The sequence below is a fragment of the Oncorhynchus kisutch genome, linkage group LG2, assembly GCF_002021735.2.
Source record: "Oncorhynchus kisutch isolate 150728-3 linkage group LG2, Okis_V2, whole genome shotgun sequence".
Lineage (NCBI taxonomy): Eukaryota > Metazoa > Chordata > Actinopteri > Salmoniformes > Salmonidae > Oncorhynchus > Oncorhynchus kisutch.
This window is the reverse complement of record NC_034175.2, coordinates 50,293,854-50,310,155: the sequence shown is the minus strand read 5'-3', so window position 1 is coordinate 50,310,155 and position 16,302 is coordinate 50,293,854. Positions and strand designations below refer to the sequence as shown.

At 40.2% G+C, this 16,302-nt stretch overlaps 1 protein-coding gene across 1 annotated transcript in view; it reads right to left on the bottom strand.

Annotated features, from left to right (window-relative positions):
* The window catches only part of dgkg (diacylglycerol kinase, gamma), a 195,083-nt gene that overhangs the window by 108,156 nt on the left and 70,625 nt on the right, over window positions 1-16,302 (bottom strand). Inside the window, 4 exon segments of the mRNA XM_031796900.1 lie at window positions 7,075-7,149; window positions 13,150-13,223; window positions 13,358-13,465; window positions 15,391-15,489. Of these exon segments, the coding sequence (XP_031652760.1) occupies window positions 7,075-7,149; window positions 13,150-13,223; window positions 13,358-13,465; window positions 15,391-15,489 (356 nt within the window).

Genomic DNA, 16,302 nt, shown 5'->3' with positions numbered 1-16,302 from the left:
AAGACTTGAAAATGTCTGTCTAGCAATGGTCAACAACCAACTTGATAGAGCTTAAAGAATAATAAAAAAAAATCAAATATTGCACAATCTAGGTGTGCAAAGCTCTTAGAGACTTACCCAAAAAGAATCACAGCTGTAATCACTTCCAATGGCGATTCTAACATGAATTGTCTCAGGGGGTTGAATACTTATGTAGTCAATTCATTTTATTTTTCATATTTGTTTTCTTCCTCTTTATTCCACTTTGACATTAGAGTAGTTTGTGTATATCGTTGACAAAAAATGACAATGAAATCCATATTAATCCCACCTTGTAAGAAAACTAAATGAAAACTTTCTGAAGGCACTGTATATAGCAAGATACGGTAAAGTCCATTCTTCTTCTGAAGAGTACAAATTAGGCTGTTTGAGAAGGTTTGAATTTCAAGCAACCTGCATACACGTTGTACAATAGACCGACATAGCTACTGTACTAGATCCATGTTGTGTACTGGAAAATCTTGGTAGAGCATGGTGTCGGCATTGTGGTGCTCATGTGGATTTCCTTTCTTTTTCGGCCAATCCCTACTTCTCACTTAAAACATATTTGTTTGTTTTTAATTTCCATGGTTTTTACACAGGAAGGTGATTATACAAAATTATACACGCAATTGGTCACGCGCATTTCACATGAGAGGGAGCTGCGTTCCTTTGCTTTTCTGAAGATAAAGGAATTCTCTGGTTGGAACCTTATTGATGATTTATGTTTAAAAAATCCTAAAGATTGACTCACATGTTTGACATACATCGTTTGACATGTTTCTAAAGGACTGTAATGGAACTTTTTGACATTTCGTCTGCAACTAGTGAACATGCTTCGTGAGTTTTGATTTGTTTACCAAACGCGCTCACAAAAGTAGCTATTTGGACATAAATTATGGACATTATCGAACAAATCAAACATTTATTGTGGAACTAGGATTCCTGGAAGTGCATTCTGATGAAGATCATCAAAGGCAAGTGAATATTTATAATGTTATTTTTAACTTCTGTTGACTCCAACATGGCAGATATATATAAATGTTTTCTGAGCGCCGTTCTCAGATAATTGCATGGTTTGCTTTTTCCGTAAAGCTTTTTTTAAATCTGACACAGCAGTTGCATTAAGGAGAAGTATATCTATAATTCCGTGTCTAACACTTGTATTTTCTTCAACATTTATGATAAGTATTTCTGTAAACTGATGTGGCTATGCAAAATCACTGTATGTTTTTGGAACTACTACACGTAACGCGCCAATGTAAACTCAGATTTATTTATATAAATATGAACATTATCGAAAAAACCATATATGTATTGTGTAACATGAAGTCCTATGAGAGTCATCTGATGAAGATCATCAAAAGTAAGTGATTCATTTTATCTCTATTTGTGACTCCTATCTTTGGCTGGAAAAATGGCTGTGTTTTTCTGTGGCTTGGTGGTGACCTAACATAATCGTTTGTGGAGCTTTCGCTGTAAAGCCTTTTTGAAATCAGACACGGTGGCTGGATGAACGAGAATTGTATCTTTAAAATGGTGTAAAACACTTGTATGCTTGAGGAATTTTAATTATGAGATTTTTGTTGTTTTGAATTTGGCGCCCTGCACTTTCACTGGCTGTTGTCATATCGATCCCGTTAACGTAAACATACCAGTTTATGTAAGTGACTCTCAAAGTACTGATAAGTTTGCCGAGTGAGCATTTGGAAAGAAATCCCTGCAAATATCTGTGGGAGTTCCCCCAGAACCCCCTCCAGTTTATTACTTGTTACTTCTCACTAAAGGGACCTATTGGACCTCTTTTTATGGTCCTGTCCGGACCGGCCACCTTTTTTTGGTGTGGCCCGGACTGGCCTTGATTTCGACGTCCACAGACGTGACTCTCTAAAAACCCGTGAGAAGAGCATTTTTTGCTAACCCTAACCCTTTTCCTAACCTAATCCTTCTAACCTGATACCTTAATTATCCTATCCTGCTGCTTAAGTTCTCCTAACCTGCTACGAAAAAGTCGTAGCTGTATCCAAGTGCCGTGTTTTCAGGGAATCTCATCAGATTTTTGGTCCGATCCGGACCAACATACGGAATATGCATATTTTCAACGTCCGGAAAATACATATATTTTAAACTTCCTGAAAAGACGTCTTTTCACCTTTCATTTATAACCTAAAATTAACCGAACTTCAAAGTCTGGAAAATACATATTTTAAACATAATTTTGGTTCAGATTTTTGAGAACACACTGAAAAGTAACTTGCCACGGTTGTTCAGTCAGCTCAAATTTGGATTAAAATGTAATGAAGAAAATTGCATTAACAGAGGGCGTGTACTGAATTAATACATCATAAGGTAAGGGCTGGACTTGTTCTGGATGCTCCAAGAGGGACGTGTTATGTCTCGTATGTTGATCAGGCTAATTGGATACCACGAAATTAGGGAGAAAAGGGGGTAAAAAAAAAGCTAGCTACGTAGCATGTGTACACTCACTGCAATGCACAGCAGATGTGCATTGGCCAGGTTTAGATTCAACATAGTTAGCAAAACCATTTGTTTTATAATCTAGTTTGTGTTGTGAGAGGCTGGTCTTGGTTGAGGAAATGTAGGCTAGGTAGCAGTTGTTTGTGCAGAAACTGACATCTGGCTGCAGTTTCCCAAAGTTGTTGACTATGAACTTTACTTAGCTACCTATGCTTTATGGAAGAATGTAGCTAGGATATATAGTCAATGTTGAGTTGTGGTCTACGATCTATACAGCTATGCAATAGTCTCGTTGGCTAGTAGCTAACTGGCTAGCTATAATAGCAGCCAAGGACATAGCTTAAAACATAGCATACCTTAAAAACACCAAAAACATGGATCCTGAAAGGGAATTCCATGCATTTTAAAGCGGTTTTGCCATGTCCCCAGGTGTTAATGATCAACTTCCACAAGAAATATCAGCCATAAAATAATTAAATGATTAAAATCTTTCTTCATTATTTTATAGTCCTAGTTAAAGTCTCTTTCATCAATAAAAAAACATTTCTCATGATTATTGCATTTATTATTATTTTATATTTTATGTGTGTCCCTGATATCACTTTCCACACTTTTAGTTTGCTGTAATTCTCCATTTAAGAAAACAACCCCTTCCTACAATGACACCACATTATTATTTGGTGGGAAAACTATGGTGTAAAGCAAAAAATATATGTAAACATTCAGTTGTATCTATTTGTCCATGTTTCATGTTTTTAGTCTGTATATATACACACACACTACTGTTCTAAAGTTTGGGGCCACTTAGAAATGTCCTTATTTTTTAAAGAAAAGCACATTTATTGTCGATTAAAATAACATCAGATTGATCAGAAAGACAGTGTAGACAATGTTAATGTTGTAAATGACTATTGTAGCTGGAAACGGCTGAGTGATTTTTAATGGAATATCTACATAGGTGTACAGAGGCCCATCATCACCAACCATCCCTCCAGTGTTCCAATGGCACATTGTGTTAGCTAATCCAAGTTTATAATTTTAAAAGGCTAATTGGTCATTAGAAAACCGTTTGCAATTATGTTAGCACAGCTGGAAATAGTTGTCCTGATTAAAGAAGGAATAAAACTGGCCTTCTTTAGAGTAGTTGAGTATCTGGAGCGTCAGCATTTGTGGGTTCGATTACTGGCTCAAAATGGCTAGAAACAAAGCACTTTCTTCTGAAACTTGTCAGTCTATTGTTGTTCTGAGAAATTAAGGTTATTACATGCGAGAAATTGCCAAGAAACTGAAGATCTCGTACAACACTGTGTACTACTCCCTTCACAGAACAGATCAAACTGGCCCTAAACAGAATAGAAAAGAGGAGTGGGAGGTCCCAGTGCACAACTGAGCAAGAGGACAAGTACATTAGAGTGTCTAGTTTGAGAAACAGATGCTTCACAAGTCCTCAACTGGCAGCTTCATTAAATAATACCCGCAAAACACCAGTCTCAACGTCAGCAGTGAATAGGCGACTCTGGGATGCTGGCCTTCTAGGCAGAGTTGCAAAGAAAAAGCTATATCTGGCCAATAAAAAGAAAAGATTGAGATGGGCAAAATAACACAGACACTGACAGAGGAACTCTGCCTAGAATGCCAGCATCCATGAGTCACCTTTTCACCGTTGACGTTGATACTGGTGTTTTGCGTTACGACAATTGGGTACTTTTTCCACCAGAATTTGGAAACTTTTTCTGATAGAATACTAAAACAATAATTTTTTCCCCAAAAGTTTGAGGTCCAAATGGCATTGCATAGTAGGAATGTCCCAGCTAGCTCCTGTTGTGCAGCAATCGAGTTGCTGGTCTGGTTTTAGAACTGAGATTCAGCTGAAAAGATATTAGCATTGTCAGAAATGCTACAAAAAAGTAGTACATCTTTGGTTCTCTATTGGCACGTGAGAGCAGTAAATTATACATGTAATTTAAGATGTTGCCCTTACAAACATATTCAGTCCGAAAGGTGGCAAGTCTAAGGGTCACTTTATGGATGCTGTAATCTTGTTCTTATCCAACACCTAGATATTGAGCTAGGTCGGGACAAGACATTGTATTTTTTATTAATGCTAAAGACCCCGTTAAAAATCTGGTATTTGGTTCTCGGCAACAAATCAAGTTGATTTTGCCAAGTTATGTCGACATTGGTGTCATATTGGCTTAAATATGATAGTAGGGAGATTTGAATTGAACATTGAGCTTCAATTAATCCCTACTATATAATGTTACACCGAGTGACCGACTGCGTGTTTTACTACCCCATACATACACCATCATCAGTTTCATCACTGCTCTCGTTATGACAGGCAGTGCAACGTATCACAAATAATTATACAACTACCACAATAATGGCATTACATCATGTTCATTTAACCTGGACTGTCCTGATGCCCTGTCCATTATCTACTAGTGGCAGGGAGAGAAGTGCGTCACTGTAGTCTGTCTCTCCTCCTACAATGGGCTATTGAGAGAGAGAGCAGCCCTAGTCGTGACAGCAGAGGGAGGAGTGGGGGAGGCAGGGATAGAATAGGTTGGCCGCTCTCAGAGAAAGCATTCATGTCTATTGATGTTGTATAGGGCATTTCTCCTGAATGAACTGTTCCATATTGCACAACTCAGGTACAAGGTGTCCCTCTGGCTAGGATGATACGCACATCAAGTGTGTGTTTGTGTGTCAAGTGGGTGAAGTATGCATGTGTGTGTGTGTGTGTGTGTGTGTGTGTGTGTGTGTGTGTGTGTGTGTGTGTGTGTGTGGAGAGGATAGAGGTTGTCTAATGGTGCAGTAGCTTACTGCCAGGGTTGTGTTCAGTAGGGAGAATACACTTTGAAGCCTAGTAAACCTTGGCCTATGTTCTGTTGCACAACCAAGTTCCATCTGGGACAGAACGAAATTCGAAAAATAATAACTTTCTATGGATCCAAGATTTCAACAATTTCAGTATTTCAATCAGAAACGTTTTTTTTTACATGGCACACTTCATTACTTTGCATGTTGTCATGATTTTGGCCTGGGGGGTAGGTCTATGATAGTCATAAATACCTCTTCCCCCCTTTTTCCTCTCTCTACCCTACTGAGGTTACATTTACAAAACCCTTGGTTAACATAGAGATTCTGGGAACATCAGAAGGTGGGGGAAATGAACTATATTCTGGTAATCCGACAAATGGAACATATGCGGTGGTACTTAATGAATATGATGTCAGTTCGGTTGTCATCTGAGACATTCTCATCAATGATAAGATGACATAAACTCTACAGTGGAAAGTCTACACATCAGAGTTATCGGATTCACATGGAATTGTTGTTCAATTGAAATGTTTGAATATGAAATTATTCGTGATGGGGTGAAATGTGATCTTAGCTTCTAAAATGTGAGATTTGGGTTTTCATAAGATATGGCTCTGCTCAATCAGTGGCCCGCCCTGTGAAGGGACAAGGGCTATAAAACGTTTCAAACATGCCCTCCTCTCCCTTCCTATATAAGCCCTTGACGACAAGATAACCTCCTGTTCCGAGGATGTAGGACGACGGTCCAATGTCAGAATGATTCAGATAATAACTACAGAACGAAGCCAACATCAGCGTGAGCTTGGTTGCGAATGGTATGAACTTTGAACTCTTATTCACTACAGAAGTGATACCTCCTAGACGTTGAGTTAGCAACAGCAGATGCAACGAGGGTTAGGAAGGAACAGACAGAGTATCCCGTCTATCACCCAACGACGTTACTACAACGTATCCAATTGACAACCAGAGACATTCTTCAAAGGACTCGGTTTGACAACATGGCCTTCCATCTACCACCAACCTACCGAAGCGCAGCTCAGAGCAAATATTTATTGCATTTTCCTTTTCCAAATGGGCGGTAATTTAGAATGCATCAGGTACTGTATTTACGATTGCACAGCTTCACTTTTGTTCCTGTCTTCCCGCACCTTCACTCAAACCTAGACCCTTTTCTTTTGTGTAACAAGCTGTCATATCTGTTCCGCCCGCTAGGGACGTTTTCCTTTATGATGTAATTTTTATTCAAGTTATGATTTAATTATGTGTATGGGTAATTCTGTGTGATTAGTTAGGTATTTAGTAAATAAATAATTAAACCCAATTTTGGATTGCTGATTCAAATTGTTAGCCAGGGTTCGTGCCGATAACCAAGAATTTACAACTTTCAGATGAGACTGAATTAAGATGAGGATTAATATTGACTGCTATTGATGTAAAATATTACTAGGTTTTTAAGAGTTTATTCGGACGATAACAGCTCTATAAATATTATTTTGTGGTGCCTGACTCTCTAGTTAATTATATTTACATGATTAGCTCAATCAGGTGATATTAATTACGAATAAATTATTTTATAGAATAGCATGTCATATCACTTAATCCGGCATAGCCAAAGACACGACAATGTTATAACAAACAAACAAATATTTTTGTATAGATCCAATCATAGAGCAAGTGTTGCCTTGAGAAGTGGAACCATCCATTTTCTGGGCTGTGTCTATAGGCGGGACTGTGAGTGATGAGGATGAGACTTACCCCACCATGGGTCCCTCTCGGTCTAGACTGTACACCTGTCTGGGGTTCAGCAGGTACTGGAACTTTCTCAATACCCTGCAGGAGACATAACAGCAGTATTAGAGTTACTGCACACACACACACACAAACTGACAAACTCACAAACTGTCTGTGCACAAATGGAGCCAGAGAGAGAGGGAAAGAGAGAGGTAATACTTCATGGATACAAAGACAGACATATAACATGTAAAGAAGCACCATCCAAATAGTACAAGTTTTACTTAAAAGCACCGTCTACAGTAAATATTCTGCTCCACAAATGGTCAATATCTCTATAGCTTACTGTGCCCAATGACACAGTAGTTTCCTGTAACCTTGAAAAGCGGGAGATGCATCAGAGGGCTATTCTATTGAAGCCTCCACAGTGCTCTTCATGGAGCCTTGCACTGGTAATTGTGTTAGCTTCCGATACCCACACAGCACTTTGGTCAGAGTGAGAACAGAGGATGAAGAGGAGTGGGTAGAGGAGACAACGGAAAACCGACAGCTAGGTTAGAATGTGTCACGATGAACTAACCATTTGTCCTAGAATGCAACTCATACTATGTACAGTAGTGTGGCAGATTACTTGGGCAGTAAACGTGTTAGGATACTGTTATGAATGTGTCATAAAGAACACTTCAATTTAAGTGTTACCAAGTTAACCCAAGAAGAGAAAATAGTAGAGATATACTACTTAATTTAAGAGAACTGTATGTCATTTAAAATGCTCATTTACAAAAACAAGACCAATCAGTGACACCAACATTTCCTTATTTACATCAAAGGGAGAAATAAATAGGCTTGCTTTTGGTACTCAGAGAGTAAATGCATATTTTTGTTATGAGAACACATCTATTAATAGAGAATAATTCTACCTTTAAGTGGTATTTAAGACTACGTTGCTATGGTGATGGTGTTTCTGAAGCCAAAATAGTGTCCTCACAGTGCTATGAAAAGCATGGTGGGAGGACAGAGGAGAGAGAACTGAAACAGTGAACACATTCATTTACAGCCAGAATGGCACTTGGGACTTTAGGACTGTGTCGGAACAGCGAAATGACCATAATTATTTACCAAATTTAAAATCCTCTGCAATTACAAAGCCTTAAAATTCTTGAATGTAGTCATTGTTGTTAGCAATGTTAGCTTCACATTATTTAGATAATATGATGAGTAGCTAGCCAAAGGTTTAGAACACTTTGGTAGTAGCATTACAGGACTCTATAAAACACATATTGCAGGAGTGTTTCAATCAGAGTGAATAATCTGAGACATTCTATGTCAGCCATTCTCAACTGGTGGACAGCGTTCAGGATCCGGACCCAGAATGGGGTCAATACGGACCACGGGTTGTGACCAAAAAAATAAATATTATACAGGACCTTCAAAAATATATTTAGACCCCTTCCCTTTTTCCAAATTCTGTTACGTTACAGCCTTATTCTAAAATGGATTATATAATAATAATGACTAAGCGAAAACAGGTTAAGATATTTTAGCAAATGTATAAAAAACAGAAAAACCTTATTTACTTAGCTACCCAGACTCTTTGCTATGAGACTCAAAATTGAGCTCAGGTGCATCCTGTTTCCATTGATCATCCTTGAGATGACTATACAACTTGATTGGAGTCCACCTGTGGTAAATTCAATTGATTGGACATGATTTTGGAAGGCACACACCTGTCTATATAAGGTCCCACAGTTGACAGTGCATGTCAGCAAAAACCAAGCCATGAAGTCGAAGGAATTGTCTGTAGAGCTCAGAGACAGGATTGTGTCGAGGCACAGATCTGGGGTGTACCACACAAGCACTGAAGCTCCCCAAGAACAAAGGGCCTTGTTCAGGGAGGTGACCAAGAACCCAATGCTCACTCTGACAGAGCACCAGAGTTCCTCTGTGGAGATGGGAGAACCTTCCAGAAGGAAAATCATCTCTGCAGCACTCCACCAATCAAGCCTTTATGGTATAGTGGCCAGAAAGAAGCCACTCCTCAGTAAAAGGCACATGACAGCCCGCTTGGAGTTTGCCAAAAGGCACTCAGAATATGAGAATCAAGATTCTCTGGTCTGATGAAACCTACATTGAACTCTTTGGCATGTCTGCCAAGCATCATGTCTGGAGGAAACCATCTCTACGGTGAAGCATGGTGGTGGCAGCATCATGCTGTGGGGATGTTTTTCAGCGGCAGGGACTGGGAGCAAAGTACAGAGAGACCCTTGATGAAAACCTGCTCCAGAGCGCTCAGGACCTCAGACTGGGGTAAAGATTCACCTTCCAACAGGACAACGACCCTGGCTTCGGAACCATTCTCTGAAAGTCCTTGAGTGGCGCAGCCAGAGCCCGGACTCCAACATCTCTGGAGAGACAGCTTGAGAGGAACTGCAGAGAAGAATAGGAGAAACTCCCCAAATACAGGTGTGCCAAGCTTGTAGTGTCGTACCCAAGAAGACTCAAGGCTGTAATTGCTGCCAAATGTGCTTCAACAAAGTACTAAGAAAAAGGTCTAAATACTAATACTAATTTTAATGTTTTTTTAAAACAAATTCTCATAAATGTCTTAAAACCAGTTTTTACTTTGTCATTATGGGGTATTGTGTGTAGATTGATGAGGGGGGAAAACTATTTAATACATTTTAGAATAAGGCTGTAACATAACAAAATGTTGGAAAAAGTCAAGGGGTCTGAATGCTTTCCAAATGCGCTTTATATACGGTACCTGTCAAAACCTTTGGACACACCTACTTATTCAAGGGTTTTTCTTTATTTTTTACAATTTTGAATTTTGTAGAATATTAGTGAAGACATCAAAACTATGAAATAACATATATGGAGTCATATAGTAACCAAAAAAGTGAAACAAATCCAAATATATTTTATATTTGAGATTCTTCAAAGTAGCCACTCTTTGCCTTGATGACATCTTTGCACACTTGGCATTCTCTCAACCAGCTTAATCTGGAATGCTTTTCCAACAGTCTGCCGTCCAACTCTTCCCAAACCATCTCAATTGGGTTGAGGTCGTGTCACTGTCTTGTTGAAAAAGAAGCGCAAACCCAACGCACAAAAGTTTGGACACACCTACTCATTCCAGGGTTTTTCTTTATTTGTAATATGTTGTACATTGTAAAATAATAGTGAAGACATCAAAACTATGAAATAACACATGGAATCATATAATAACCAAAAATGTGTTGAACAAATCAAAATATATTTGCACACTCTTGGCATTCTCTCAGGGCCCTCACCTCCTCCATGTAGGCTGTCTCTTCATTGTTGGTAATCAGGCTGACTACTGTTGTGCTGTCTGCAAACTTGATGATTGAGTTGGAGGCGAGCATGACCACGCAGTCATGGCTGAACAGGGAGTACAGGAGGGGGCTGAACACACACCCTTGTGGGGTCCCTTTGTTGATATCAGCGAATTGGAGGTGCTGTTAACTACCTTCACCACTTGGGGGCGGCCCGTCAGGATGTCCAGGACACATTTGCACAGAGCGGGGTTCAAACCCAGGGGCCCGAGCCTAATAACGAGCTTGGAGGGTACTATGTTTTTGAATGCTGAGCTATAGTCAATAAACTGAATTCTTACATGGGTATTCCATGTGTCCAGATGGGATAAGGCGGTGTGCAGTGCGCTGGTGACTGCATCATCTGTGGATCTATTGGGGCGGTATGCAAATTGAAGTGGGTCTAGGGTGTCAGGTAAGGTAGAGGTGATATGATAGCCTCTCAAAGCACTTAATTGATCTTTTCTGGAAGCAAGACGTCTGTGGTTTTCCCTTTGTAGTCCGTGACTGTGTGTAGACCCTGCCACATAAGTCACGAGATGTTGAATTGCAATTCCACTTAGTCTCTGTACTGACGTTTTGCATGTTTGATTGACTTGTATTCTGCCATATTCCCAGTCAGCTTGACATGGTTAAATGCGGTGGTGCGTGCTTTCAATTTTGGAGGAATGCAGCCATCTATCCACGGTTTCTGGTTTGGGTAGGTTTTAATTGTCACAGTGGGTACAACTTCTCCCATACACTTCCTGAAGAAACTCAGTCACCGTATACGTCAATGTTACTCTCAGAGGCTACCTGGAACAAATCCCAGTCCGCGTGATCAAAACAATCTTGAAGCATGGATTCCGATTGGTCAAACCAGCTTTGAATAGACCTCATCACGAGTACTTCCGAAGACGTGGATGTCGATTATAAGGCAGCCCCTCGCACCTCTCTGATTCAGAGGGGTTGGCTAAATGTGGAATACACATTTCAGTTGAAGGCATTCAGTTGTACAACTGACAAGGTATCCCCCTTTCTCTTTCCTGTTTGAGTTTCTGCCTATAGGAAGGGAGGAGCAAAATGGAGTCGTGATCAGATTCGCCTGATGGGAGGGACATGTAGTAGTGGTGGTTAATTGTTTTCCCAGCGTGAGTACTACAGTCAATGTGTTGGTAGAACTTCGATAGCGCTTTCCTCAGATTTGCTTTGTTAAAATCCCCAGCTACAATAAATGCGGCCTCAGGATATGTGGTTTACAGTTTGCATAAAGTCCAGTGTAGTTCTTTGAGGGCTGTCATGGTATCAGTTTGACCAAAAATAATTATCTTGGGAGGTAATACGGTTGGCATTTAATTGTGAGCTATTCTATGTTGGGTGAACAAAACGACTTGACTTTCTGTATGTTATCATAATCACATCATGAGTAGTTAATCATGAAACATACCCCCCCGCCTTTCTTCTTCCCGGAGAGTTCTTTATTCCTGTCTGCGCAATGTACTGAGAACCCAGCTGACTGTATGGATGTGGACAGTATATCCCAAGAGAACTATGTTTCTATGAAACCGAGTATTTTACAGTCCCTGATGTCTCTCTGGAATGAGATCCTCGCCCTGAGCTCTGCTACTTTATTATCCAGAGACTGAACATTAGCGAGTAATATACTCAGAAGCGGTGGATGGTGTGCACGCCTCCTGACTCAGACTAGAAGTCCACTCCGATTACCTCTTCTCCATTGGCTGTGTTTTGGAGCAGCCTCTGGAATAAATTACATTGCCCTGGGGGGTACGAACAAAGGATCCAATTCGGAAAAGTCATTATTGGTTGTAATACTGGTGAGTTACAGCCTGAATTAAAAATTTATGAAATATATTTATTTTCTCACCCATCTACACACAATACCCCATAACGACAAAGTGGAAACATGTTTTTAGGAATGTTAGCAAATTTATTGAAAATGAAATACAGAAATATCTCATTTACATAAGTATTCATACCTCTGAGTCAATGCCTGTTAGAATCACCTTTCGCAGTGATTACAGCTGGGAGTCTGGCTTACTGGTGCTCTTTCATGCCGTCCCTAGGAGGGGTGCGTCACTTAGGTGGGTTGAGTCACTGATGTGATCTTCCTGTCTGGGTTGGCGCCCCAATCGGAACACTTTGTATTCAGGACATAAAGTATTTTTCTTCTCCACATTTTCTGCAGTTTTACTTAAATATTTTGTTTCTGGACAGGCACCCTTTTTTCACTGTCATTTAGGTTAGTATTGTGGAGTAACTACAATGTTGTTGATCCAGCCACAAACATTAAACTCTGCAACTGTTTTAAAGTGGGGAATGGGGAAATCCCTAAGCGGTTTCCTTGCTCTCCAGCAACTGAATTAGGAAGGACTCCTGTATCTTTGCAGTGACTGGGTGTATTGATACACCATCCAAAGTGTAATTAATAACTTCACCATATCTGCTTTTTTTGTTTTACCCATCCAATAAAAGGTGCCAATTTGGCTCACTCAGGTATCATATGAACACACATAAGACATGACAAAATATGTAGAATTGCAAGAAATTAGCTATAAACCTGCAAAACAAATTATCTGCCCTATGTCAAAATTGTCGAATTGCAGGAAATTAGCTTTAGAATGCAAATATTTTCTTTGTGCCAACAAGAGGGGAGTGAACAGTTTGGGGTCACATGGGTCACGAGATGGGGGGGTTTGTTACTATGCCGATAGACAACATCTCTCTGGTCCTTTACCACCTAGGAAATGTGTTCTCTGTCACTTACCGCTCCCCTTGTCTCCCGCCACTCTTTGGGTTGACCAGGACCAGGAGGGGATGTGTGCCTGGGAGAGGAGTGATCTGGACAGGAGAGCAGAGACAGTCTAATGAGATATCTTGTATATCCATAGATACACAATCAACATTTTAGCCTGCCATGAGCTAACACAACAGACTCCAAGGCTCTGAAGATGCTCTGGGCTCGATTCACTCACCTGCAGTGCTTGTCCGTCTCCTGTGAATTTGAAGCTTTGATTCGGGTCGTCAGGGCTGGTGCTGGGCGGGGAGTCCCCTTCACCCCGCTTCAAAACAGAATGACGGTCCTATAGACAGATAGATAGGCCAGCAGGCATAGAGACACTTAAATATGCAGAAATATGCAGTGCCTTGCGAAAGTATTCGGCCCCCTTGAACTTTGCGACCTTTTGCCACATTTCAGGCTTCAAACATAAAGATATAAAACTGTATTTTTTTGTGAAGAATCAACAACAAGTGGGACACAATCATGAAGTGGAATGACATTTATTGGATATTTTTTAACAAATCAAAAACTGAAAATTGGGCATGCAAGATTATTCAGCCCCTTTACTTTCAGTGCAGCAAACTCTCTCCAGAAGTTCAGTGAGGCTCTCTGAATGATCCAATGTTGACCTAAATGACTAATGATGATAAATACAATCCACCTGTGTGTAATCAAGTCTCCGTATAAATGCACCTGCACTGTGATAGTCTCAGAGGTCCGTTAAAAGCGCAGAGAGCATCATGAAGAACAAGGAACACACCAGGCAGGTCCGAGATACTGTTGTGAAGAAGTTTGAAGCCGGATTTGGATACAATAATATTTCCCAAGCTTTAAACATCCCAAGGAGCACTGTGCAAGCGATAATATTGAAATGGAAGGAGTATCAGACCACTGCAAATCTACCAAGACCTGGCCGTCCCTCTAAACTTTCAGCTCATACAAGGAGAAGACTGATCAGAGATGCAGCCAAGAAGCCCATGATCACTCTGGATGAACTGCAGAGATCTACAGCTGAGGTGGGAGACTCTGTCCATAGGACGACAATCAGTCGTATATTGCACAAATCTGGCAAGAAGAGTGGCAAGAAGAAAGCCATTTCTTAAAGATATGCTCTGGTCAGATTAAACCAAAATTTAACTTTTTGGCAACAATGCAAAACGTTATGTTTGGCGTAAAAGCAACACAGCTCATCACCCTGAACACACCATCCCCACTGTCAAACATGGTGGTGGCAGCATCATGGTTTGGGCCTGCTTTTCTTCAGCAGGGACAGGGAAGATGGTTAAAATTGATGGGAAGATGGATGGAGCCAAATACACGACCATTCTGGAAGAAAACCTGATGGAGTCTGCAAAAGACCTGAGACTGGGACGGAGATTTGTCTTCCAACAAGACAATGATCCAAAACATAAAGCAAAATCTACAATGGAATGGTTCAAAAATAAACATATCCAGGTGTTAGAATGGCCAAGTCAAAGTCCAGACCTGAATCCAATCGAGAATCTGTGGAAAGAACTGAAAACTGCTGTTCACAAATGCTCTCCATCCAACCTCACTGAGCTCGAGCTGTTTTGCAAGGAGGAATGGGAAAAAATTTCAGTCTCTCGATGTGCAAAACTGATAGAGACATACCCCAAGTGACTTACAGCTGTAATCGCAGCAAAAGGTGGCGCTACAAAGTATTAACTTAAGGGGGCTGAATAATTTTGCACGCCCAATTTTTCAGTTTTTGATTTGTTAAAAAAGTTTGAAATATCCAATAAATGTCGTTCCACTTCATGATTGTGTCCCACTTGTTGTTGATTCTTCACAAAAAAATACAGATTTATATCTTTATGTTTGAAGCCTGAAATGAGGCAAAAGGTCGCAAAGTTCAAGGGGGCCGAATACTTTCGCAAGGCACTGTAAATGTGTTAATGCGTATATGAATTGTGACAGAGAAATTGGACAAAAGATGTATATCACAGATGGCCGGTGGCACCTTAATTGGGGAGGACGGGTGCATAGTAATGGCTGGAATGGAATAAATGTACCTCAGATACATGGTTTCCATGTGTTTGATATCATTCCATTCACCCCATTCCAGCCATTATTATGAACCGTCCACCCCTCAGTATACTTTTGTGGGTCTATAATTATATATTTCAAGGTTTTTTTTCAGCATTGAAAGTATTGGAGATAAAACATTTAGAGATTCAGAGTGTGATTTACGGCATGTGATCTCACCAGGACTACAGGGCAGATGTAGGATGGGAGTAGAGTGTGGTCTCTAAGGGCTCCTCCATCACACTCTGGTTTCATGTTGGACGCACACTTATTATGGAGCTGATCAGGAAGGAGGATGAGGAGGATAGAGGGAGGAAAGGAGCAGAGAAGGAGTAGAAGAAGGAGAATGAGGCGAAGGAGAAGAGTGGAAAAGAAAAACAAAAATAGGCATTTGACACAGTGCCAGGTATTGCATAACAGTACCAGATATAATGTAAAGTACAGTAGCTGCTTCTAAGACCGAGGATGAATAAATGCCTGCTGTGATGCTACAGGGATGAGCACATTACTAAACTATATATACAGTATGTATATAAATTGACAACCCTAGCAAGATCTTTGAACTCCCCTTACTGGTGGTTTGAGGTACCACAGTTAGAATTTTCATCTGAGCATTTACCTAATGGGGACATCTAGTGGACATATAAGGTAAAGTAGAAAGTAGAAAATATAAAATAACTATTCCCGAGAACTTCATCAGGTTCATTGTTATCAACAGAAGCTCTCTGAGGCATTTGAGGCACTATGAACAGAAACATTGCCCCAATTCCAGGAGTTCTCCAGTAGAGGGGAGTGCATACAGGGCCATAATCAGGGTTTGAGTTTTAGTGAAGCTTTCACTTTGTATTCGTAGGCATTACTAATCAACCTCCGCACAAACAGACATCAATGGAGCACACAGATGATTGTATTAATCACTTATGATTCTATATTAATATCAGTGATGTAGTGGTAAAAACAAGCTAGGTAATGGGTAAACTATCAACTCCAGTGGGTGATCGAGATTAAGACAAACAACAAACGATATAAATGAAAACGTATGACATTTTTAGAACTGTATTTATTGCATTTTAATATAGGCCTATGACACGG